This window comes from Poromitra crassiceps (genome assembly GCF_964638095.1).
Source record: "Poromitra crassiceps genome assembly, chromosome: 14".
In the NCBI taxonomy this organism is placed as follows: domain Eukaryota; kingdom Metazoa; phylum Chordata; class Actinopteri; order Beryciformes; family Melamphaidae; genus Poromitra; species Poromitra crassiceps.
Window position 1 is genome coordinate 37,603,909 of NC_139633.1, and position 27,134 is coordinate 37,631,042.

Genomic DNA, 27,134 nt, shown 5'->3' on the forward strand with positions numbered 1-27,134 from the left:
GTGTCCACTTGTTGCTGACGGTGGTAATAGAGGAGCATTATATTTTGCTGCAAGATCCCCAACAGGCTCAGTAGCTACTGCCATGATTGTTATTGTTGCTGGTGGAGAGAGGTGGGGCTATGGCGTCATCGTTTCAGGAAAGATGCGTATGGGTTGTAAACACGGAAATGCAAGGGTGGCGTCTTCAGATTTAATCACTCTGGGACCCGGTTTGAAAAATTAGCGTATACTCCCAGAACGTATAGTCCCAGAACGCGGTTCCATCTGGACGAAACGTCTATATGACAAAAAACTTTAGCGGATACACCTAAACTCGTCTCCGTGTGGACATGGCCTAAGTAAGATATTTGAATAGTCACTTTTGGGGGCTTTTGTGATGTTCTTTTTTTTTAAAGATTTTGTAGACTAAATGATTAATCGATTCATTGAAACAGTAATTAATTGATAATAATCATTAGTCGCAGGCCTACATTTTTATTATGGCTCCGCCAGCGTTAGCCGAGCCGGAGGCATTATGGTTTCAGGTTGCCCGTCCGTACGTTCCTCTGATGTTCCTTAACACGATATCTCAGGAACACCTTGACAGAATTTAATCAAATTTGGCTCAAACGTCCACTTTGAATCAAGGATGAACTGATTACCTTTTGGTGGTCAAAGGTTGAAGTTGAAGGTCACTGTCTCTGTCACGAATGCCATTTTTGAGCTTGTTAACGCGATATCTCAGGAAGGCCTTGAATGAATTTCATCACATTTGCCTCAAACATCACTTTGACTCAAGGATGAACTGATTACATATTGGTCCTCAAAGGTCAAGGTCACTGTGAACTCACAAACGCCATTTTCGAGCTTGTTAACCCTAGAACACTAACGTGATTTAAAGTCACACCATCACTAACGTTGGGTGTATTTCACCCGATGCAATATACCCCATAAAACATACTTCTCATCAAAATATCTTAAAGTACAACAATACATGGCAAATTGAGGTACTCTTCTTTTGTTTTTAAATGTGAAATATCACAAAAAACACAAAGAAGTTTATTATGGGGGACACTATAAAAAATATGTCAAATTCGGGAAAAATGAGGTAATCGTTGTAAAAAAATCCCCCGCCCCCAAAAAACAGGAGCTCCCAACTTCTCCTTCGGTCCACCCATTCATGGGACTTGTGTGGTGAAAAAAAAAAAAAAGTCACCACAATACCATTAACCCTAACCCGAAGATATTTTACCCTCTATCACTAACGTCGGGTGAAAATCACCCGAACACGTAGCCGGTAGAAAAAACCATGAATGGGAGCAGGGAAACAAACCTACATTCAATAACGTCAGTGAGCATCCTGAAGGTACCTAAGGACCCGCCCACCTCAGACAGCAGCAAGACAATGAAAATCACGTGAATTCAATTGTCAGGGTGAAAATCACCTGACGTTAGTGTTCTAGGGTTAACGCCATATCTCAGTAACGCCTTGACGGAATTTCTTCACATTTGACTCAAAAGTCCAAGTCTGGACAGACATGGATGTCGACTGCTCACTTGTTTGGCGGAGGCATATATCTGTGGTGCGGTCATTCTAGTTCTAGCTGATGTTGTTTGGACATTCTGTCTCATAGTGAAGGGACTGTGTTTGTGTTGCAGGTGTTGAGTAACATCCACACGGTGAGGGCGACCTACAGCTCCAAGAGCCCCAAGACCTGGAGCTTCTCTCCCAGGGTATGAAGAGGCAGGAGTCCACACAAATGCTTCTTTTTTTGTTATCTTTTTTTTTTTTAAGAAGAAGAAAAGCAACAGACATCGCAATGACAGACACAAAGAATAATATAATCCCACCTAGGAGCAAATCAAAATAAATCAAAATAAGTTCATCCCTCCCTCCCACCCATGTGGCGTCCAATGCCCTCCCCTCCCGCCCCACGTTACAGTACAATAATCATCGATGTATGATTAATTAGGGAGGCACAGGGAAACATCCCTGCCAATACGACGGAACAATGATGCCCCAATTACGCCCACATGTTCCATGGTTGACTAGCTATTCGATGCCAGTAATCCCCGGTGTGAGGGTGTGCACGCCAGCATGACTTACTTAACCTAAGTTGAAGCACAACTTAGGTTCACACAAAATCAGGCACGACACGCACCAATTCCGCACCAGGAGAAACCCGATGCTCCCCGAAATCAGGCAGAAAAAATAAATTAATACATAAATAAATAAAAAGATGTGGGATACATCGGTATCGGCAGTCGGGCATGAGAGCAGGAAGGCATCGGCAAATTGGACGTCGACAGAAAATCCCACACTGCAATGAAACCAAAATCATTGAAGTACAAAGTATTACCAAACTGGAGGATGTTCAAGCCAGCAGCTGTTTAGCAACAGAAGCTCTTCTGTTGACCACACGATCATCTCAGTCCACACTGCTCTCTTCCTTTACCTCAGGTGACAGAGACTTCTGTTGACCACACCATCATCTCAGTCCACGCTGCTCTCTTCCTTTACCTCAGGTGACAGAGTCTTCTGTTGACCACACCATCATCTCAGTCCACGCTGCTCTCTTTCTTTACCTCAGGTGACAGAGACTGCACTCAAACCCAATATAAAACCCTGCTTACAGTAACCCTAAGTATCATGCTGTGGTTTGAATGTGTTGATCTCATCTACGAAAGACGCATGGAAGTATGTTGGCACCAAATGTTGCCGGCGAAAAATGTGTGGCCACTATTTGGGGAACCCTGCCATAAAAGTATGGAAGTTGGATACCCAGCGCTGTTCATGACTTCACATTTATCTGACTGATGATTCCTTCTACAGTGTACATGCCATGACCGTCCCATAAGTGAAAGCAGACTTAAGTGTTTGTGTGTGTGTGTGTGTGTGTGTGTGTGTGTGTGTGTGTGTGTGTGTGTGTGTGTGTGTGTGTGTGTGTGTGTGTGTTCCAGATGACCGGTGTCCTGCCCACCCTCCTAGACGGAGACTGTTTTCTGCGCTGCAGCTCTAACTCGCCTGACCTGGGAATCCTCTTTGAACTGGGAGTTACCTTTATACGGAATGTAAGGCTTACACACACACACACACACACACACACACACAGGCGCGCACACAGAAAAGCTGAATTTGTCCATCTGACTTGTGTGTGTATGGGAAGCGCTGGTGTGTGATGAGCTGTGTGTGTTTTTAGTCGACAGGAGAGAGAGGAGACCTGAGCTGTGGCTGGGCCTTCCTCAAACTGACCGACGACACCGGAAATCCACTCCCCGCTAGGTACACACACACACACACACACACACACACACACACACACACGCACGCACGCGCACACACACACACACACACACACACACACGCACACGCACATTTTAAATATTTATTTATGTCCACATAAATACAAGTATGCAAAGGACATAAACCGTAATAGTGCAGTCAAATGCTGGGAGTCAGTCAGTTACATGAGTGCCCAGATGGCAACCACAATAATGCATACACATAAGAAACACACAGGATGATAACATGGCAGGTTGATATATACAGTTATACTGTAATGCAAGATAGAGGTCAGTATCCACTTCACAAAAAGCAGCTCCTCCTCCATATTGAGCGGCTGCCGATAATAGCAGAACAATATCTCGCTAACTGCTTGGCCCTTCTCTTTGGGAGACCAGCCATCTGAAAGCCTCTCATAACCAGCTTATGGACATGACCTAGGCTACCAATTATGAAAACTACAAGTTTACACCTGTAGCCCAGCTGTGAAATGGTCTGTTCTAGCTGTTGAGACACACGCACGCACGCACGCACACACACACACACACACACACATGCACCATATTTGTTCATTCATATATTTTACTTGATTATTGTTGGTTGCATTTAATACAACCTCTTTGCATTGCTCTAAATTATATAATCTTTTTTTCTTTGCTGTATCCTATTTCTATTTGGTGCTGCACTGACCCTGTTGACGTAGTAAAGTTGCATCTGATCTGATCTGATCTGATCTACTCTGTGTGTATATGACCTATGATCTGATCTGATCTACTCTGTGTGTATATGACCTATGATCTGATCTGATCTACTCTGTGTGTATATTATATGACCTATGATCAGATCCCCCCCCTATTTTTTGTATCCCATTTTTATCCCCCATTAGTGCTAATTTAAATGTATTTATCCTGGTTGCTGCTCCACCCTCTGCCGATCTGGGGAGAGCCGAAACTGGCTTCATGCTTCCTCCGAGACATGGGCAGTTAGCCAGCCGCTTCTTTTCACCTGACAGGGGATCCTTCACCGGTAGGACATAGCACGTGGGATGATCACGCTATTCCAACCAGTTCCCCTCCCTCCGAACAGGTGCCCCGAGTGATCAGAGGAGGCACCACATCAGCAACCAGGATATTGCATGTTTTGCTGAGGGGTTCCTATATGAAGGAAACCCCCAGGGGGCACGGCGTGAACATGCAAACTCCACACAGAAAGGCCCTTTTGACAACCCCACCCGGGCGGTGGGCACTCGAGGACATGCAGACAGGCACGCACTCCTTCAGTGCTCACAGCATCCCAGGTGCATGGGAATCGAACCCAGGATGTTCTAGCTGTGAGGTGACAGCGCTACCACTGCGCCACCGTGCCGCCCTTATGATCTGATCTGATCTACTGTGTGTGTAGGACCTATTATCTGATCTGATCTACTCTCTGTGTGTAGGACCTATGATCTGATCTGATCTACTCTGTCTGTGTAGGACCTATGATCTGATCTGATCTACTCTGTGTGTGTAGGACCTATGATCTGATCTGATCTGATCTACTCTCTGTGTGTAGGACCTATGATCTGATCTACTCTCTGTGTGTATGACCTATGATCTGATCTGATCTGATCTACTCTCTGTGTGTAGGACATATGATCTGATCTGATCTACTCTCTGTGTGTAGGACCTATGATCTGATCTGATCTACTCTCTGTGTGTAGGACCTATGATCTGATCTGATCTACTCTCTGTGTGTAGGACCTATGATCTGATCTGATCTACTCTGTGTGTGTAGGACCTATGATCTGATCTGATCTACTCTGTGTGTGTAGGACCTATGATCTGATCTGATCTACTCTCTGTGTAGGACCTATGATCTGATCTGATCTACTCTCTGTGTGTAGGGCCTATGATCTGATCTGATCTACTCTGTGTGTAGGACCTATGATCTGATCTGATCTACTCTGTGTGTGTAGGACCTATGAGCTGATCTGATCTACTCTCTGTGTGTAGGACCTATGATCTGATCTGATCTACTCTGTGTGTAGGACCTATGATCTGATCTGATCTACTCTGTGTGTGTAGGACCTATGATCTGATCTGATCTACTCTCTGTGTGTATGACCTATGATCTGATCTGATCTACTCTCTGTGTGTAGGACCTATGATCTGATCTGATCTACTCTGTGTGTAGGACCTATGATCTGATCTGATCTACCCTGTGTGTGTAGGACCTATGATCTGATCTGATCTACTCTCTGTGTGTATGACCTATGATCTGATCTGATCTACTCTCTGTGTGTAGGACCTATGATCTGATCTGATCTACTCTCTGTGTGTAGGACCTATGAGCTGCCAGTGAATGGTGGCACTCCCTATGAGAAAGACGTAGCGATGGAGGCTTCAGTAACCAGAGGAGGTAAGAAGGAGCAGCAGAGCTCATCATTCTTTAGTTTAGTTTATTGGACAGTTGATATAATACATGACAAATTACGTTACACATCATAAAAATGTCAATATAGCACAAAAAGTCGCAGACTTATTTCCGTTGTGGTCCTTATACACAAACATTATCATCATTACCTACAAGTACAATAATACACAGACTTTGTTGTGAACAGTTTCATGTAGGAACTATTTTCTTTTCATGTAGGAACTATAGCTAGCAGCTAGCGGGTGTAGTTCGGCCAAAAGAACATAGTTCCTCCATGAAACTGCTCATAACAAGGTCTGTGGATTATCTTGAGTAACCGGGTCATGATTTCTGGAAAGAGACATTGCTGTTGAGTTTTTCAAATGTATTTCTTTGACACTTTGAGCAGCACACGCCAAGTGCCATGCCATCCAGTTCCATTGTATTGAAGAGAAGGCAGAAACTCTGCAGCCGATATCTCCAAAACTCAAGCAAATAACACAAAATGATATATAGAGGGATAAATAGCACTACAGGAGAGAGGGAATATGTGTTTTGGATTTTAGGGTGAGCTGTTGCTTTAATGCACTGAAGATGAATCATCACAGACTCCACCAATAGTATGAAATGGTAACTCTTCCCGTCTCCTAAATGGGCGTGGTCATCCGGATGTGTTGTGACTGACCTAACATGTTGACTTGAGCTAGAGATGAGTTCCCAAAACTGAATAGCACACATAAACACAAAACTGAATAGCACACATAAACACAAAACTGAATAGCACACATAAACACAAAACTGAATAGCACACATAAACACAAAACTGAATAGCACACATAAACACAAAACTGAATAGCACACATATAAACACAAAACTGAACAGCACACATATAAACACAAAACTGAATAGCACACATAAACACAAAACTGAATAGCACACATATAAACAAAACTGAATAGCACACATAAACACAAAACTGAATAGCACACATATAAACAAAACTGAATAGCACACATAAACACAAAACTGAATAGCACATATAAACACAAAACTGAATAGCACACATAAACACAAAACTGAATAGCACACATAAACACAAAACTGAATAGCACACATATAAACACAAAACTGAATAGCACATATAAACACAAAACTGAATAGCACACATAAACACAAAACTGAATAGCACACATAAACACAAAACTGAATAGCACACATAAACACAAAACTGAATAGCATACATAAACACAAAACTGAATAGCACACATATAAACACAAAACTGAATAGCACACATAAACACAAAACTGAATAGCACACATAAACACAAAACTGAATAGCACACATATAAACACAAAACTGAATAGCACACATAAACACAAAACTGAATAGCACACATATAAACAAAACTGAATAGCACACATAAACACAAAACTGAATAGCACACATATAAACAAAACTGAATAGCACACATAAACACAAAACTGAATAGCACATATAAACACAAAACTGAATAGCACACATAAACACAAAACTGAATAGCACACATAAACACAAAACTGAATAGCACACATATAAACACAAAACTGAATAGCACATATAAACACAAAACTGAATAGCACACATAAACACAAAACTGAATAGCACACATAAACACAAAACTGAATAGCACACATAAACACAAAACTGAATAGCACACATATAAACACAAAACTGAATAGCACACATAAACACAAAACTGAATAGCACACATATAAACAAAACTGAATAGCACACATAAACACAAAACTGAATAGCACACATATAAACAAAACTGAATAGCACACATAAACACAAAACTGAATAGCACATATAAACACAAAACTGAATAGCACACATAAACACAAAACTGAATAGCACACATATAAACACAAAACTGAATAGCACATATAAACACAAAACTGAATAGCACACACAAACACAAAACTGAATAGCACACATAAACACAAAACTGAATAGCACACATATAAACACAAAACTGAATAGCACACATATAAACAAAACTGAATAGCACACATAAACACAAAACTGAATAGCACACATAAACACAAAACTGAATAGCACACATATAAACACAAAACTGAATAGCACACATATAAACACAAAACTGAATAGCACACATATAAACACAAAACTGAATAGCACATATAAACACAAAACTGAATAGCACATATAAACACAAAACTGAATAGCACACATAAACACAAAACTGAATAGCACACATAAACACAAAACTGAATAGCACACATATAAACAAAACTGAATAGCACACATAAACACAAAACTGAATAGCACACATAAACACAAAACTGAATAGCACACATATAAACACAAAACTGAATAGCACACATATAAACACAAAACTGAATAGCACACATATAAACACAAAACTGAATAGCACATATAAACACAAAACTGAATAGCACACATAAACACAAAACTGAATAGCACACAAACACAAAACTGAATAGCACACATAAACACAAAACTGAATAGCACATATAAACACAAAACTGAATAGCACACATAAACACAAAACTGAATAGCACACATATAAACACAAAACTGAATAGCACACATATAAACACAAAACTGAATAGCACACATATAAACACAAAACTGAATAGCACACATATAAACACAAAACTGAATAGCACACATATAAACACAAAACTGAATAGCACACATAAACACAAAACTGCCTTCGTCTTAGCTCAATCTAATCGTATGTAAGATACAACTAAGATTCCAACCACAGATTTAGCTAATACATCTGCAAGCTTCACGTGTAGTTTTAGCTAATCACTACCTGCTGCCGTTAGCTCTATTGCCAAATCTGTCTGTCTGAAAAATGCCATTTTAGTGTCAGAATGCTCATAAGATACTGTATGTGGCAAACTGGATGTGATATTTACTTTGGTGACTAAGGAGCGAAAGAATCGTAATTTGTGATCACGATCACTTCTCCCATTGACTCCAATAGACTCAGGACCTGCTCGTCTCATAAAGGGGCGTGGCAGGGGCCAAACCCACGTGACACGTTTGGGGCCGTGGTGGCCTAAAGGTTAGAGAAGCGAGGTTCTGACCAGAAGGTCATCGGTTCAATCCTTCGGACCGGCAGAATAAATCTGGGTGGGGAAAGTGACAAGGCAGCCCTTGCCCCATTACCACCACCGATGTGCCCTTGAGCAAGGCCCTTAACCCCAACTGCTCCAGTGGAGCTGCTCAGTGGCCATCAGATCAGACTGTGGTTGTACTGGTGAGCTTCCAGGTGTGAAGGTGTGTGTGAATGTTTATTTTTATTTTTATTTGACCTTTATTTAACCAGATAAAAACCGTTGAGAACAAATTCTCATTTACAATGGTGACCTGGCCAAGGGGCCGCAGCAAGGGTAAAAAACAATACAAACAGTACATCAGGTCAGCACAAGGCAACACATATAAAATACGTATAGTAAATAACGACAAGACAGAAGTAAAATCAGGAAGCAAACAACAACATTCAATCAACAAAGATGCAGAAGGAGGGGGGTTGCTGGGAATAAATGATGGGACTATAGGGGGAGAGAGGGAGGGAGAGGCCTAACGGCAGGTGCAGCGGTCGACTACGAGCTGTTTCAGGGTGTGTTTGAACATGTTGAGAGATATGAGAGCTGTGAGTTTGAGTGTGTTTTGAAGTGTGTTCCAGTCATTTGCTGCGGCAAAGCGGAAGGAGTTACGGCCAAAGACAGTACGGGCTTTTGGGATGGAGAGCATGATGAAGTTGGTGGATCTTAGACGGTAATTGCTGTTGGAAATATGCAGGAGGGATGAGAGGTACTGTGGACACATGCCGAGAATGGACTTGTACACTAGTTGAAGCCAGTGTTGAAGCCGCCTGATGTGAAGGGAGGGCCAGTCCACAGGTTCATACAGGTCACAGTGGTGAGTCGAAAAGGTGGCATTTGTGGCAAAGAGGATAGCAGAGTGGTGGATTGTGTCCAGGTTATTGAGGATGCTCTTTGAGGCCATCCGGTAGATCGTGTCACCATAGTCGAACATGGGCAGGATGGTCATTTTGACGAGGACGTGTTTGGCAGAGTGTGTAAATGACGCCTTGTTGCGGTAGAGAAAACTGAGTCTGGCTTTGACTTTGGCCACTAGGTTGTTTATGTGTGTGTTGAATGAAAGGGATTCGTCCAGCCATAGTCCGAGATATTTATAGGAGCTGACAAACTCCAGCTCAGAGCCGTCGGCAGTGTAGATCTTGGGGGTGGGGCTGGCAGTGCCGGGGTTGTTCCGGGCAAACAGCATGCATTTGTTGGCCGTGAACATGCAGGGTGCTCCTGAAAAAGACAGCATTGCTCTCAGTGAGACTCCCCCTGTATAAATAAAGGTAAAAAACAACACCACTGATACAGACAGTTGAGCCTTCTCGCTCTAAACAGTCTCTGGAGAGAAGCAGCCTTGTTTTCAAACTGGCAAGTGCATTTGTGAAATCTCTTCTCCTCTCCTCTCCTGTCCTCTCCTTTCTTCATCTCCTCTCCTGTCCTCTCCTCTCTTCATCTCCTCTCCTGTCCTCTCCTCTCTTCACCTCCTCTCCCCTCCTCTCCTGTCCTTTCTCCTCTCTTCACCTCCTCTCCCCTCCTCTCTTCTCCTGTCATCTCCCCCTCTCCTCTACGGTTTTCCTAGACACTCATATATTACACACTCTTGCCGGGGCACTAGTGCAAAGTCACTTTGACTATGCTGCCACCTCATGGTACACCGGACTATCACAACGATTAAAGGGCAGGTTGCAGACAGCCCAAAACAAATTAATCAGAGTTATACTTAAGTTGCACCCCCGTACTCACCTTGACACCAAGCACTTTGAAAGTCTCCGATGGTTATCGGTCGAAAAGCGCACTTTATATATTAAAATGCTTAGTCTTTTTATAAGTGATACATTGTAGAAGAGGGGTGATCTCTGCACAAACCGTGTGCGTCAGGTGCGTCGGAGCATCAGGTAAGTTGAAAGAGGAAAATCCCGCACACTGACTTCACTTCAGACTTTTATTGGCGACGTTTCGGTCACAAGACCTTCATCTGGCAAAAGTGATTTCTGAATGCAGACAACAGTTATATATAGGCACAAGGGGGTGTCGCAGCAGCCAATCACAGTCAAGCAATCAGGCTGACAACGTGCCTAATAGACACTGCAGGTGTCAGTCAATCATAATAAATACATACAGAGCAAACAGAATACATGAGGATCAGCCTTCACACACCTATACATTTCCCAGTAATAAAAATAAAGGGAGAATGATTAAAAGTTCCCAGTAATAAATAAAAGGAAACTTGAGACGGCTATTCCCAGTGATAAATAAATAAAGGGAGGAAGATTAAAATACACAGTAAGAATTTTTTTATATCAAATGGGCTATTGATTAAAAAGTTCCCAGTAAAAAATATATAAAGGGAAACTTAAAATCAAAAAGGCCATTGTTCCCCAGTAAGATATAAATAAAGGGAGACTAATTAACAAGTACCCAGTAATAAAAATAAATGGAGACTAGAAAATAGCAAATGCAAACTATAAATACAATATCAATCAACAATAGAATGCAATAAATATCCATTAAAATTCAGAGCATAATGTTGAGTTGTAGTTTGTCATTTAAACCTTTAGGTGTTAAAGTTTGGAGGTAAAAAATCCAAAAAGCCTCTCTTTTTTTGAGGAGCAGGTCATGGTTGCCCCCTCTAGGTGGCAGGGGAACCTGCTCAATGCAACAAAAACGTAATGAGGCAATATCATGGTTGTGATCATTAAAATGGACAGCAATAGGGTAAAGATGATCGTTTCGTCTAATAGAACTCTTGTGTTCGCTTATTCTCTGTTTGAGTTTGCGAGTCGTCTTACCCACATAGGCCAGTCCACAACAACAAGTAATAAGGTACACAACATGAGTAGAGGCACAAGTAATAATACTCTTGATAGGGATCTTTTTTACCAGTGTGGGGATGGTGAAAAGAGGTGGTCTTAAAGGTGTTGTGGCATTGGGCGCAGTTGCCACAGCGGTAATTCCCATTGGCTATAGGAGCAAGGAGAGTCTGTCTCGGTTGTGGGTGATTATTAAACGAGGCATGTACCAGACGGTCCCTTATGTTTTTTGCACATTTATAAACAAAGAGGGGTGGATGTTTAAAAGTATCTGATAATTCAGTGTCAGATCTTAAAAGATGCCAATGTTTCAAAATCGTGGCTTTGATGAGGTGAGAATGGGCGGAATAAACCGTAGAACAAGTAATAGAAAAGTCCTTCTCACCTTTCTCACTTGTTTTAAGAAGATCGAGACGGGGTTTGTTTAATGCTGCAATGTAGGCCGCATCGACCCAATCAACAGGGTAGCCCCGTGAACACAATTTAGACTTCATGTCTGCAGATTTGTCAATATAGTCCTGTGTGGTGGCATAAGTGATACATTGCCCTGCTGCTATTTGCTTGATCTGCTGCTATTTATTTTATTTTGAGTTCCTTTAATGTAACCGCTCTCCGCTGTTTTATGTTTCTTTTAAATTGTTTTAAGTGTTTTATGTTTTGTATGCCTCGTCTTACTATATGTTTTATGTGAGGACCACAATGGAAATAAGCCCTCGGACTTTTTTGTGTTTTTATCCTCGGTGATTGATATATTGTCTGTTCTTTCATTACTATATGTACTGTTGTGTTATTTTATTTTATCACCAAATAAATTCATTCATTCACTACTATCCTCTCCTCTCCTCTCCTCCTCTCCCCTCTTCTCCTGTCATCTCCCCCTCTCCTCTACTATCCTCTCCCCTCCTCTCCTCCTCTCCCCACCTCTCTTCTTCTCTCCTCTCCTCTCCCCACCTCTCTTCACCTCCTCTCCTGTCCTCTCCTCTCCTCTCTTCATCTCCTCTCCTGTCCTCTCCTGTCTTCACCTCCTCTCCTGTCCTTTCTCCTCTCCTCCTCTCTCCCCTCCTCTCCTCTCCTCTCTTCTCCTGTCATCTCCTTCTCTCCTCTACTATCCTCTCCCCTCCTCTCCTCCTCTCCCCACCTCTCTTCTTCTCTTCTCTCCCCTCTTCTCCTGTCCTCTCCTCCTCTCCCCACCTCTCTTCACCTCCTCTCCTGTCCTTTCTCCTCTCCTCCTCTCCCACCCTCTCTCCTCTCCTCTCCCCTCTTCTCCTGTCCTCTCCTCCTCTCCTCTACTATCCTCTCCCCACCTCTCTTCTCCTCTCCCCTCTTCTCCTGTCCTCTTCTCCTCTCCTCTCCTCTCTTCATCTCCTCTCCTCCTCTCCTCTATTAATAGCTTCTCCCCTCCCCTCCTTTCCTCCTCTCCACTCCTCTCTTCTCCTTCTCTCCTCTCTTCTCCTGTCCTGTCCTCCTCTCCTCTCTTAATATCTTCTCCCCTCCTTTCCTCCTCTCCTCTCCACTCCTCTCTTCTCCTCCTCTCCTCTCTCAGCTCCAGCTGGTGTTTTGCAGCAGATGCTGCTGGCCAGGCAGCAGCCCAAGCTGATCGTCAAACTGAAATCAGCCAAAAGTAGGACCAGAACCCAGCTCAGGTGAGAGAACCACTGGAGAGCTTTAACACACCCAGTGGATGATGTGTTCAGCCTTCAAGGAAAAATCCACCCTCACATCCCAATACACCCCTTGCCCCTAATCACTTAGCCCTTAACCCTCATTTCATGCGTTCACGTGTCCTGGTAGAGTGTCCCCATTCTTGTTGGGACAGAGACGTGTCCTGGTAGAGTGTCCCCATTCTTGTTGGGACAGAGACGTGTCCTGGTAGAGTGTCCCCATTCTTGTTGGGACAGAGGGCTAGGGTGAAGTGGTAGGACTATATAGCCCACCAAACAGAGCTTCTTTAGAGGTAGGTTATGAGAAATCTCCCAGAATGCCTTGCGAATCATCGGCAAGATGGTGGCTAAGGCTAAAAGAAAACACAAATGTAAGCATTTTCTTTGATAGTAAAGATTTAAAAAAATATCCTAACCATCCTATTATCTTAGTTTCATGTATTTTCAATGTATTTTCGATCTGCCATTCTCAACCTGTGGGCCGCTACTTAGCTTAGCGCTACAATGGCAGTCTATGGTACTTTTGCCTACTCCCGTTCAGATGCCCAAAATACACATTCCAACAGCGCCAGAAACACTCACATGTACACTCACATATTCACCACGCCATGAAATAATAATCCAAAATAATGCGAAATAGTAATTTTCGTAGTAAATCCACACCGAGAACTAACAAAGAGTAACTGAACTAACATAGTATGACCAAAGTTACTTTCTCGTTTGCCATGAGGCACATGTGCTGTGTGCAGTCATCAGCACAGCGCATGCGCCTCATGGCAAACAAGGAAGTAACTTCGGTTACTCTTTGTTCAATTACTCTTTGTTAGTTCTCGGTGTGTGGATTTACTACGAAAATGACCGTTTCACGTAAGTTTGGATTATTATTTAATCGCATGATGAGTACACAAGTCACAACATGTACATGTGAGTGTTTCTGGTGCTGTTGGAATGTGTATTTTGGGCGACTGAATTGGAGTAGGCAAAAGTACCATAGACTGCCATTGTAGTGCTAAGCTAAGTAGCAGTGAGGGCTCTACCACAGTTTGTACTGCACGCAGAGTGAAGATAAAGGCATGTACTAAACTCTCAAAATGTTGGCGTATCCCTTTAAGGCTGATTTGTGCATCAGAGCCCATTTCCATGTTGCATTTCCCCCTTTGATGGATAAGCTGTGTCTCAATAACTTAATAACTTAATGTTTGAGCAATTACTGTCTCAAAGCTTTGCTTATATAGATCCATATACAACTGTGCAATATCTGACTTCTAGCCTTGTTTGCAGTCCAGTGTGGCTTGCATACTTACACTGTAGTGTACATAGATATACGATTCTATTTTTTTTTCTCATATACATATTTATAATGGTCATTCTACCTCACACCTATTGTTTATAATGTAAATAGCCGTTTGTTTTAGCTTGTATGCTTAGTTTGCTTAGCTTTTCTTTTTCCCTGTGTAAGAATATTGAGAGCAACATATACCGGAGTCAAATTACATACTTGGCCAATAAAGCTGATTCTGATTCTAAATAGATTTGATGTCTGGCAACAAACTGGTGGCGTCTGTCTGACTACTGATGATGAATCAGAATCTCCAAGGGTTGTCCCATTTCATAGGGCTAGATTTCAACCAGTACCCCTCCCAACTGTTGTGGGGGGTTAGTCCAAAAACCCGGGGCGTAGGGGTACAAGTAAGACATGGGATTGGCCCTTATTACACTGTTAGAACTCCACAGTCTTGTGATGTCTCCTCTTCTACGATGGATTAGGCATGGGTCGATTCCCGGTTTTACCGGTTCGGTTCGGTGTACGAGCCCAAACCGGTTTGATCACGTGCGAACCGAAAAAAACAACAACAAAAATATTATATGAAAAAAAAAAAAAAAAAAAAAATAGGGTTAGGGATTTTTCGTATTAGCCTCTTCTCAAGTTGCACTAGTAGGGAAAAGTCTTATTTTGTTTATTATGTTGATGTTTGAAGAAAAGTTAAGCTGAATAGTTATGAGAAATAAAAACTGTGTTGTTACAGTTAAATGGTTCTGCTTATTTTTATTCAGTGTTAGTGCTGGTTGGCATATCAGCTTAGAGGTGCATTGTCGCCACCAACTGCAGTCGCATTACAGTCATTTATGGGGTACACAATATATATATATATATATATATATATATATATATATATATATATATATATCTATATATAAATATATAGATAGATATATATAGATATAGATAGATATATATAGATATAGATATATATATGTTTTTGGTAAAATTCGATATACCGGTTTGATACGTTTTTTGGGGAATATCGAACTGGTTTCAAAATTTTCAAACCGACCCATGCCTACGATGGATTTCTCCCTGTATGATTGTTGAAGTTTTGGGACTGACACCAAAACCTGACCTTTACGTTGATGTTTGAAGTCCTTAAAAGTTTGTGCATTTGAGGGAGGGGGGGAATCAAGGCCTTTCAAGTAAAAAAAAATATTTTGTGCAATATAGTTCTTCTTTTGATAAATATATATATATATATATATATATATATATTTATATGCTGCTTTGAGAAATTGTGACGTCACGTGCGCGCATGACTGATTGAAGACAAATGATGCAGGTTGTACAACAGAAAGCAAGGATCCACCTTGATCCTGTCTTGAACTACAGTATATATATATATATATATATATATATATATATATATATATATATATATATATATATAGATATATGAAGAGAAAGGAGAGTCCCCACGCACAGCCAGTGGAATGATCAGGTGCTGGTAGGTTGCAGGTACAAGGCATAAAACAAAAGAAGGTACCACCGCACACTGAAGTATAGCTTTACTGTGATTTATTCAGCAAACGACGCGTTTCGCTGTAGCAGCTTCATCAGGTTTGTGCTGTGAGTTAATGGCAGTGTTGGGCAAGTTACTTTCAAAATGTAATATACTACATGTTACTAGTTACTTTCATTTAAAAGTAATAGGTTACTTTACAATATTACTGTCTGTAGAGTAACTCGTTACTTATTACACTACTTTTGCATTACTTTCACTGTAATAACAGCAGTATCAGAATGACATCTTCACCCCGGAACCATCCCGAAAAATTATTTCAATCATCTTGAAGTCAGTGTAAACAATCCAAAATTCTAAATGTGATCCTTTTCCTTTGTTATTGTCATCTATAGTGGTTATTTGCATAATACACAGTTTGATTAGGAAATTATTTAAATATGTGCTTTGATTAAAAAAAAGTAACTCAATTTGTAACTTGAGTTACTTGACAAAGTAACTGGTATAATATTACTGAAATCCTATAAGTAATAAGTTATATTACTGAGTTACTGCTAAAAGTAATATATATATATGTAATATGTTACTTTTGTAATGAGTTACCCCCAACACTGGTTAATGGTATGATTCTTGTTTGTTTTAGCCTGAGCATGCTTTTTTCTTTTTCTTTTGTGTGAGAGGACATTGAGAGTTAAGCGAACTGGAGCCAATTTCCTTGTATGTGTACATACTTGGCCAATAAAGCTGATTCTGGTTCTGATTCTGATTCTGATGTGTCCCCTGTCAGTGTCCTCCCAGACTCTCTGCTGCACTGTCTGAGCTGCGTCCACCTGCTGGCTCTGCACAGACAGCTGCTGGCTGACACACTGCTGATGGACAGGCCCACCATGCAGAGTGCAGGTAAACAAACACCAAACAAAACCATCAACAAACCAGGTAAACAAACTCCAAAAACAACAACAACAAAAATAAACCAACACAAAACCTGCACATTTCTTCTAGCGACTCCAGGAACAGTGCTGCTTTGCTAATGCTGTTATTCTCTCTCACTCTGCCCTCTCTCTCTGCTCTCTCTGCTCTCTCTCTCTCTCTGCTCTCTCTCTCTCTCTGCCCTCTCTCTCTCTGCCCTCTCTGCCCTCTCTCTCTCTCTCTCTGCCCTCTCTCTCTCTCTGCCCTCTCCCACTCTGCCCTCTCTCTCTGCTCTCTCTGCCCTCTCTCTCTCTCTGCTCTCTCTGCCCTCTCTCTCTCTGCCCTCTCTCTCTCTCTCTCTGCCCTCTCTCTCTCTCTCTGCCCTCTCTCTCTCTCTCTGCTCTCTCTTTCTCTCTGCCCTCTCTCTCTGCTCTCTCTCTCTCTCTCTCTCTGCCCCCTCTCTCTCTCTCTGCCCTCTCTCTCTCAGATGTGATGTGCAGTCCTGTGCTGTCTACCTTCCCTGTGTTGTTGTACCAGTCAGACCTGCTGGATGCTGTCAGGGTCAGTAGGCAGAGCTTCATACTGGCATACATACATACAGTATTCAGCTGTCAGGCTGCCCTGTGATGATGCTTGTCAGGGGGACGACAGAGAACAACTTCACTGTGCTTTGGTGAACCTGACTCTTTTCTGACAGAATATTATGTCGACTTTGCCAACTTTGAATACAGAACAACAAGGAACAGCGACGGCCGGTGTTAACTTGCCCCTCCCTGTAGTGTCCAGCAGCACTGTTCAGCACAGCACTCCACATAATAACGTAACGTTGACTTGTTTCATAATCCTTGAAACGGGTGTGATTCCAGACTCGATGAGGAAAACCTTTTGAAAATCTGATATCCATACTCTATATATCCATACACAGTTCAGCTTGTTGACTGGTTATGACTGGCTCACTGATTGGCTGACTTGTTGACTGGTTATATTGATTGACTTTTGGTACTCTGGCTGATGTGGAGTTTTATTGTTTGACTGACTGATGTTTTCCCTCAGAGCGCCTGGCTGGATGCTGAGAGCAACATGAGCAGAGCGCAGAAGGTCAGACTCTGTGTGTGTGTGTGTGTGTGTGTGTGTGTGTGTGTGTGTGTGTGTGTGCGTGCGCCTGTGCGTGTAATACCTATACTAACCTGTAGATAGTGCTGTAATGCTGCCTGTTCATGTGTGTCTTCTGACCTGCTGGCTTTTCTCTACCAAAATGTTAACATAATTCCATTCTGGTAAATCCTTTCTGGGTAACACTTTCATTAATGTTTAGTTAATGTTTAATAATGGTTAATTATGGGTTAGCTAATGCTTATTAATCATTAACTAACCCTTAATTGATGTACTATTATTGCAAAGTGTTACCATGTGCGTGTGTGTATACAGTACATACAGTTATTGCAGACTACTGACTTTGTGTATGAACCGTTCCTTCCTCCCTGTGTTTAATAACAGTTATTACTGTAAACTTAATTCATTCCTTTGTATTATTATTATTGTTTGTTTGCAGAGAGACTTTCTCCATGTGAAACAGGAGTTCATTAAGACCTACATGTCATCAGTCTACTACCTTCTCCACTGCCCCTCGCTGCCGTGCCCCCGCTGGGCGGACCCGCCCTCCGAGGAGCAGCGGGCCAGAGTCATCTATGACACACTGGATGCCCTCAAACACGCGCAGCAAGCCACCAGCCAATCAGGAACCGCGCAGGTCTTCCTCGAGCCCGCCCATCAGCACCTCGCCTTTGATGTCACAGAGTTGACCTTTGACCTCCTCGGGGTGGCGCGGTAACAGGGTGGGGATGAACACACGGCAACATCACTCAGTACATGGTACATTTTGATTGGAGTTCATTATGTTAAAGTACATTTTGACTCAATATGTTAAATTAACTGTATATATTAGACATATTGTAAAAAAATTTGACATCAATAAATCTAGCCTGACATCGCCAGGCCAATTCGCAAATGCGAATGAGTCTGGAAATTCTCTGTTCAATTTTGATTTCCAGGAGTCCAGTCCTCAATCAACATGCCCAGTAAAATGCAATAGAACACAATTGGACCTACAACCAATCAGAGCAACAAAATGTGTGACATGGTGTCACAGGCCAGTTTCTTTAAACATTTTGTACCTTTATTTTAATTCTGATCACCTGAATGAATGTGGGGAGGAGTGACCCTGATTGAAGACAGGTGTAGGTAATTAGTGGAGGGAGCTTTGTGCAGTGGGCTGGCGTCCTTCTCTTGTCTTAAAAGGCAGCCATAGAGGCAAGAAGGAGGAGAAGCAGACCTGAGTGAAGTAGACCTGGGTGGGAAGCAGACCTGGGTGAAGCAGACCTGGGTGGGAAGCAGACCTGACGGGGTAGCAGACCTGACGGAGAAGCAGAGGGGGACAAGCAGACGAGTCCCAGGCAAGACAGACACACAGACACGGCATCCAGACCTACGGCTGTTGGAGTAACGCCGGAGGAGTGACCTGACAGAACAGACTGCGTGGCTACAGAGGGGGAAGCGTCGCTTGAAGGCAGAGGGGGTTTATCACGATAACCCCCTCTTCAAGATAAGTAACCCCTCTAACAACGATTCCCCTTTTTACTGTTTCCACCATTGCTGATTTTTCCACTGACGTTTTATTATTGATTCGGGATTGGCCAAACCGGATTGTATTACATATGACACTGTACTTTTAGCCATAGCTCTAGTGGTAATGGCCTCTGCCTAACCCAGCCACACCGGTGTCTCCAGAACCAGACTCAGTGCAAATTTCCTGCACCTTAAGCAACGGCCCAGCCAAACTCCCTTCGTTTTTGTGCTTTTTATGAGCTGTGTTGGCCACGAACTGCCCTTGAAGTTTGTCATTTTTTTCACGTGTGCAACTAATTGGAGTGTGGAGCTTTGTCCGCACCCCTCCTCCAAACTACCCAAGAGGTTTATAATTCACGAGTGGAATTGCTTGCAGTGTCATCCGGTGTTTCGGGACTGTTGGACCAATCACTGACTTTTTATTAGGGAGCCTGGGCCTGTTGATCTGTCGAGTGACTGTCCCCCTTGTTCACCCTTTCAGTCTATCCTGGAGCTGGACGGAGGAGGATTGATCGAGTGGAGGACCTTGGAGGGACACCTAGCTCTGGACTGGGGCGGGCCTAGAGTCGCGCCACATGATTTTTTACTCAGATTATTATAAATAAAGATCATTGTTGTATCCTATCTCCTGTCTGTGCCTGGTGGTTTTGGGTGGCTCCCCGTATATATATTTGTGGTGTTTCCAACACTGTTGGCCACCGGTTACATTTGGCGATTGTCGGCAGGATTTTTATATACTTGGGTTGAGCCCCCTAACCATCTGACATGCCAGGAGAGGGATCACAGGGTCCAGGCCAGGCAGAAATGATTTTATCATGAACCTTTGGTTGTCATGTTTTAACCCTGCATAACAAGGCACAGGGATGTGGACTTTGTTTGTCATGTTTTAACCCTGCATAACAAGGCACAGGGATGTGGACTTTGTTTGTCATGTTTTAACCCTGCATAACAAGGCACAGGGATGTGGACTTTGTTTGTCATGTTTTAACCCTGCATAACAAGGCACAGGGATGTGGACTTTGTTTGTCATGTTTTAACCCTGCATAACAATGCACAGGGATGTGGACTTTGTTTGTCATGTTTTAACCCTGCATAACAAGGCACAGGGATGTGGACTTTGTTTGTCATGTTTTAACCCTGCATAACAAGGCACAGGGATGTGGACTTTGTTTGTCATGTTTTAACCCTGCATAACAAGGTACAGGGATGTGGACTTTGTTTGTCATGTTTTAACCCTGCATAACAAGGTACAGGGATGTGGACTTTGTTTGTCATGTTTTAACCCTGCATAACAAGGTACAGGGTGTGAGTAGCGTCTGCCTGTGTGTGTTGAGTGACTGGGGACCGGGTTCTAAGGGACTAGAACCATTAAGTGTGGGGGGGTGTCACAGGCCAGTTTCTTTAAACATTTTGTACCTTTATTTTAATTCTGATCACCTGAATGAATGTGGGGAGGAGTGACCCTGATTGAAGACAGGTGTAGGTAATTAGTGGAGGGAGCTTTGTGCAGTGGGCTGGCGTCCTTCTCTTGTCTTAAAAGGCAGCCATAGAGGCAAGAAGGAGGAGAAGCAGACCTGAGTGAAGTAGACCTGGGTGGGAAGCAGACCTGGGTGAAGCAGACCTGGGTGGGAAGCAGACCTGACGGGGTAGCAGACCTGACGGAGAAGCAGAGGGGGACAAGCAGACGAGTCCCAGGCAAGACAGACACACAGACACGGCATCCAGACCTACGGCTGTTGGAGTAACGCCGGAGGAGTGACCTGACAGAACAGACTGCGTGGCTACAGAGGGGGAAGCGTCGCTTGAAGGCAGAGGGGGTTTATCACGATAACCCCCTCTTCAAGATAAGTAACCCCTCTAACAACGATTCCCCTTTTTACTGTTTCCACCATTGCTGATTTTTCCACTGACGTTTTATTATTGATTCGGGATTGGCCAAACCGGATTGTATTACATATGACACTGTACTTTTAGCCATAGCTCTAGTGGTAATGGCCTCTGCCTAACCCAGCCACACCGGTGTCTCCAGAACCAGACTCAGTGCAAATTTCCTGCACCTTAAGCAACGGCCCAGCCAAACTCCCTTCGTTTTTGTGCTTTTTATGAGCTGTGTTGGCCACGAACTGCCCTTGAAGTTTGTCATTTTTTTCACGTGTGCAACTAATTGGAGTGTGGAGCTTTGTCCGCACCCCTCCTCCAAACTACCCAAGAGGTTTATAATTCACGAGTGGAATTGCTTGCAGTGTCATCCGGTGTTTCGGGACTGTTGGACCAATCACTGACTTTTTATTAGGGAGCCTGGGCCTGTTGATCTGTCGAGTGACTGTCCCCCTTGTTCACCCTTTCAGTCTATCCTGGAGCTGGACGGAGGAGGATTGATCGAGTGGAGGACCTTGGAGGGACACCTAGCTCTGGACTGGGGCGGGCCTAGAGTCGCGCCACATGATTTTTTACTCAGATTATTATAAATAAAGATCATTGTTGTATCCTATCTCCTGTCTGTGCCTGGTGGTTTTGGGTGGCTCCCCGTATATATATTTGTGGTGTTTCCAACACTGTTGGCCACCGGTTACATTAGCTCACGTGCTTCAACCATCTCTGGCTCTCCTCTGTCAGTCAACGTATCAACGTAACAATATATTTGATAAACGGTTGTGATTGGCCCGATGGTTAAACATGAGCTCGCAGATTCGTCAGGTTCCCAGGCTACAATAAATCATTGCAACATTCATATTCAGACATTTAGGAAACAACGGGGCTTATGGGAAATGTAGTCTTAGGGCCCTATTCTCCCACAAGCCTTCGGCGCTAAAACGGGCCTTAAACGCAAAAAAACGTGCCTTGCGCCTGTTTTGGGACGATATCAATATGGCTTTAGGCTGCCAAATGCGCTTTAGGCCGAATGGGCGTGGCGCAGTCCCAGAATGGGCCAAAGTGGGCGTGTCGGCCTTAAATCTCGGCGTACTGATATCTTGGCACCTGCCTTAAATTTAGCGCTTTGCGCCTTTGAAAACCAGGCCTATTCAGTGCGCCAGTGCTCTTCTGCTGCCTCTCCCCTGTCACCCTTCTCTGTCTCTCTCTGAAACCAGGCCTATTCAGTGCGCCAGTGCTCTTCTTCCTCTTCTCTGTCACCCTTCTCTCTCTCTCTCTGACTCCCTAGCTTAGACAGGCACAACACACTTCCCATATAGGAAAAATAAATTGTAAGTTGTCTGGCCTGTCCCAGCATGCATTGTGCTTCTCCATTTCGCTACTAAATAGCAACCAAATGAGGCGAAATAGATATAAAAGGTCGATCTAAATTAATGTGTAATGGTAACACAACCTGCAATTGTACACATTTCAATATTGGACCAAATAAAACATCGAAATGAAACACCACCCTATGTGAAACATATATGTCCTCTTGAGCCTATATATACCCTGTGTGGATTTAACGTGATTTAGATAAGTGACAGCGGAACGCGCTGCGGAACGCCTTCTACTGTCATGTGCTATACTGTGATGTCCGCTCCAATAACTTGGCCCAACCTCACATTTAGTTTTACAATAAAAACACATTTATGCAATGACTTTACATAATGTAGGGTATATTTATGTACATCATTCTACCTGCAGCAGGGGAGAGAAAACGATATCGTTCTGGACAAACTTTCACCAATATAAAATTAATCTCATCATATAGGGATAGGCTATATTTTTCTAGCTGATGCATTTAGAACATTCTTTTCACTTTGATCTTGCTATAGTGTAGTGTATTTACATGCTTGCAGTATTTAAACTGCAGAATAATAGCCTATAATGACAGACAGACTGGATGAAGGGCTTTCGTCTGGTTTTGCGGGATCACTGGAATTGGAGCTAAAAAGGCAAGCGTGGGATTCGTTTATTGCAGTTATCCAATGAGCATGACGGTGCATAATTTTACGCTTAAAAGGCGTGGTTGTAATGGTTGAGGCTGCGTCTAGCGCCAGCACGACGATATCAAGTGCGCTGGTCCACGCCCACTGATTTGAGCTGCGCCAGCCGCTCGGCCTAGAAACAGCGCCGATGCAACGATAGGGACCTATATGTTCAGAAACACTAGAACTTTACTACTGGTGTGAGAACAATCGTCTCCACCATCACAGTTAACAATGATATATTGATGCTTCAAAATGCTACAGCGGCTGGCCAAACTTTGAGTCCATCTGACACCTCCTACAGCTCTCATCTGACACCTCCTACAGCTCTGACACCTCCTACAGCTCTCAGCAAACTAGAAAGCAGGTTATTTTACTACATTGAAGCAGCTCATAGAAAGGCTTTGGACTGGGACCAACACAGATGCATGATATTAGATTTTATAGCTATCAGCACATTTTGAAACTGTTATTTATTGCCAAAGCTTGTACTATTTTGTAATAAACATGTTGTCAATAACAAAGCTTGTACTATTTTGTAATAAACATGTTGTCAATAACAGAGGGTGATTTGTTCAAATGTAACTAAAGGTGACAGATGCTCACAAGTCATTATTTGCAAGTCAAGTCTCAAGTCTCTTATGGATGAGCCTTCTATCATCTGCTGGATGCCATCCGGTCTGCTTAGAACACTGCATAGCTAAAAGTAAGGACTTTTATTATCCTCACTCCTTTATCTAATAGAATACTGTATTAGCATTGATTAGTTGACATTGATTAGTTGACATAACTGACTTTCGGTCCATCAGCACCGGTGCTGCCCAGGGCGGTGTCCTCTCTCCCTACTTCTTCGGTCTGTACACCAACAGCTGCACCTCCAGTCACCAGTCCGTCAAGCTCCTGAAGTTCTCGGACGATACCACCCTCATAGGGTGGTATCTTGTCCCACCTGAGAACAATGGCATTTTTTTTTAAACTACAGTAGTTTTATTATTTTTTACTTACAAACTGCCAAAAATGAGCCAACGAGATACAGCAGTGATACTTGATGCATGTCTCTCTATATAGAGACGGCATCTCCGTGGAGAGATGGCGGCATCTCCCTCTACGCGAGACTTGTTTCGCGTAGTTTGTTTCGCGTGTTTGAAACAGCTGGAGGCCTAACTTACTGTATGGATTTTTAAAGTCAATAACATTCCTTTACTTTATATGTACTGTTTACGCCAGTGGTTCTCAACGTGCGGGTTGGGACCCCACAGGAGGTCACAAGATCATTTGGGAAGTCGCAAGATTATAATGGGATAGGAAAAAAGCAAATTTATTTGAGACACATTTATGTTTGTTTTTTCAGATGTTTTTGTAAAATATTGCATAGTTTTCTGCCTCTCTGATAATTACATGAAACAACCTGAAAAGAGGAAATCATTCTTTAGTTGAAGTGTTCTCCACTCTGCATATGCAGCCAGTGACGTGCCTTGTCCCGGGCCAAAAAGGTTGAAACGCTGCACTGCTTATGGCACTAGCTTCACTTCTTCTTTTCAGCAAAAAGTATGCTGGCCTACACGGCCCAGACAGAACTGAGAGCTCAGCATGGGTTTTAAGTTACACTCAGAGACATTAAGGACGCCCTAATGTCATGTTTAAGATGTATATCAAATACTCCACTTTGAACAATAATTTGTGCCTGATGGTTTTCTCCACAAAAAAAGGTTAAATGACTTTGCCTCCTTTTCCCTCATTAAAAATTCCAAAGCAACCGATCAGGGTTATCTAGAACATAACTAGCCAATCACAGCATACAAACAATGGATTTAACTGCTGAATACTGGACAGGGATTGGCTCCAGTGATGTCATGAATCATGCTGGTTGAAAACGGCCTTTTCAGTGAGCTCAGAGAAACGTTCCACTTTCAGCAGATGATTGTGTAAACATGCAGTCTTCTAGTGTCAAACTCTGCACACATCATTCTGCACAGTGAAGCTCAGACATCCAACTGAAGGAACAAGGAGAAAAACAGATTTTTGACTTTAGTCTACTTGACAGCCTACAGAGCCCATGTTGTGAACCAGGAAATGTTGAGTACCCAAAACCTTATGTTAGAAATGTACAGTATGGGTCCCCATCATATAAAAACAGCTGGATGCTAAACTTGCATATGTTGAGAAATTTGCATACTTAGCATTAATTAGCATAATCAATTATATGGACAATATTTCAGCAACTGCTTGGCTGATTTGGAAAATATTGGAGTGGTTTGGGCAGTTATTGAGGATGCTGAATTCATTTCTGGCAATGTCAATTTTCAAAATGGCTGTTTAAGCCAGAAGTGGCCACATCTCAACTCCCGGTGGGGCCGATGATGATGTTTCAGCCAAAAGACGTTTTAGAGGACGCTGAATCGATTGGATTGGACAGATAAATCATTTATTTGAAATAACTGAAATAATTTTATTTTAATTCACAAACCATTGGAGGTAACAAAGGCATCCAGCTAGAATAGTATAATAATATGCTCAAAAAAGAGAAAGGGGAGTATATTAGTGAAAATGTAGGTAGAACAGGTAGAAAACAGGAGTCCTGGAACTTGTTTTAAAGACAAGTATACTAAATGATCAGAGCAGAAAACAACACATTACAACTGGAAAGCTTTCATCAAACAAGAGCACCTTGTTCTTCTAATCTGCACTGTTACAAACATCCTCATCATCATTGTTACGAGTCAATGTTTACATGTGTGACCTCAGTTGCTATAGGACCAATCAGCGTGACGTCACTGACACCCAGTATTGCAGAACCCCGCCACAGTTAACTAGTGTAACGCTGGTGTTGTGTAGCGTTAACTCCTTAATTAATAAACCTTTCTTCGGGCGTGGATAATAACTGCACGAGGAGAGCTTCTGTCTTGAATCACTTCAGGTAACTTTATTCTTCGACTTCACAATGACAACAGCCACCAAGCCTCTCTGCTTGGGGTCACTTCCCTGTTTGGGATATCACTCCGCCCATTCTACTCCCTACACAGCCAAGCTGTATATAGTTCCTACTTTAGAATAGAACTAGACAGAATATATTTATGACCTGATGAACCATTAATCACAGCATGTAAACATAAACCATACACAAAATAAGATCATCTTAAAACAATGATTAACAAAACAAATCTCATCTTACATTCTTCCCCCTCTTTAAATGAAATGTCCTCATTTCAACATTTACCAAACAAAATAAATCTCATGAACACTAAATCTCATCTCCAATGAAAACCAATACCAATATCACTATCACTGCTAAATGCGAAATAGAAAGAAAATGTAAACCCGCACAACAGGTATATGAGCAGCATATGATCAGGAAAAGTAAACTTATACGGTCAAAATTGACTGAAAACAGTGACATTACATCCACATAACACAGCAACATCATGTTCTTTTTCTTTTTTTTTTAAACAGTAAATCTTTTTTTTTTTCTTAAAGTGCAAAACCAGAACAGTGTCACACTAAGTGTGTATCAGTCCATATTATGAGCAAAACAGTCCATAACATGTCCTTTTGAGTGGAAGGGATTGATCATGGCAAGAACCGCGGTGGTCTGCGAACAACCCGTCCCAAACGAGTCGTAGACGAACCACGTGTCCCAACATGCACTGCC

The 27,134-nt window shown here is 42.6% G+C and overlaps 2 protein-coding genes across 2 annotated transcripts in view; one reads left to right on the forward strand and one right to left on the reverse strand.

Annotated features, from left to right (window-relative positions):
* Window positions 1–18,897, forward strand: part of LOC310789523 (nephrocystin-1-like) — a gene marked incomplete at its 5' end in the record, with an annotated part of 62,579 nt that extends 43,682 nt beyond the window's left edge. The window contains 9 exons of the mRNA XM_083651159.1: window positions 1,639–1,713; window positions 2,941–3,051; window positions 3,180–3,262; window positions 5,586–5,662; window positions 13,140–13,239; window positions 16,837–16,949; window positions 17,446–17,519; window positions 18,012–18,056; window positions 18,511–18,897. Of these exons, the coding sequence (XP_083507285.1) occupies window positions 1,639–1,713; window positions 2,941–3,051; window positions 3,180–3,262; window positions 5,586–5,662; window positions 13,140–13,239; window positions 16,837–16,949; window positions 17,446–17,519; window positions 18,012–18,056; window positions 18,511–18,789 (957 nt within the window). The 3' untranslated portion in view covers window positions 18,790–18,897. The remainder of the gene's footprint in view (window positions 1–1,638; window positions 1,714–2,940; window positions 3,052–3,179; window positions 3,263–5,585; window positions 5,663–13,139; window positions 13,240–16,836; window positions 16,950–17,445; window positions 17,520–18,011; window positions 18,057–18,510) is intronic.
* The window catches only part of LOC310789558 (NLR family CARD domain-containing protein 3-like), a 708,349-nt gene that overhangs the window by 286,663 nt on the left and 394,552 nt on the right, over window positions 1–27,134 (reverse strand). The gene's annotated exons all lie outside the window — the stretch shown is intronic.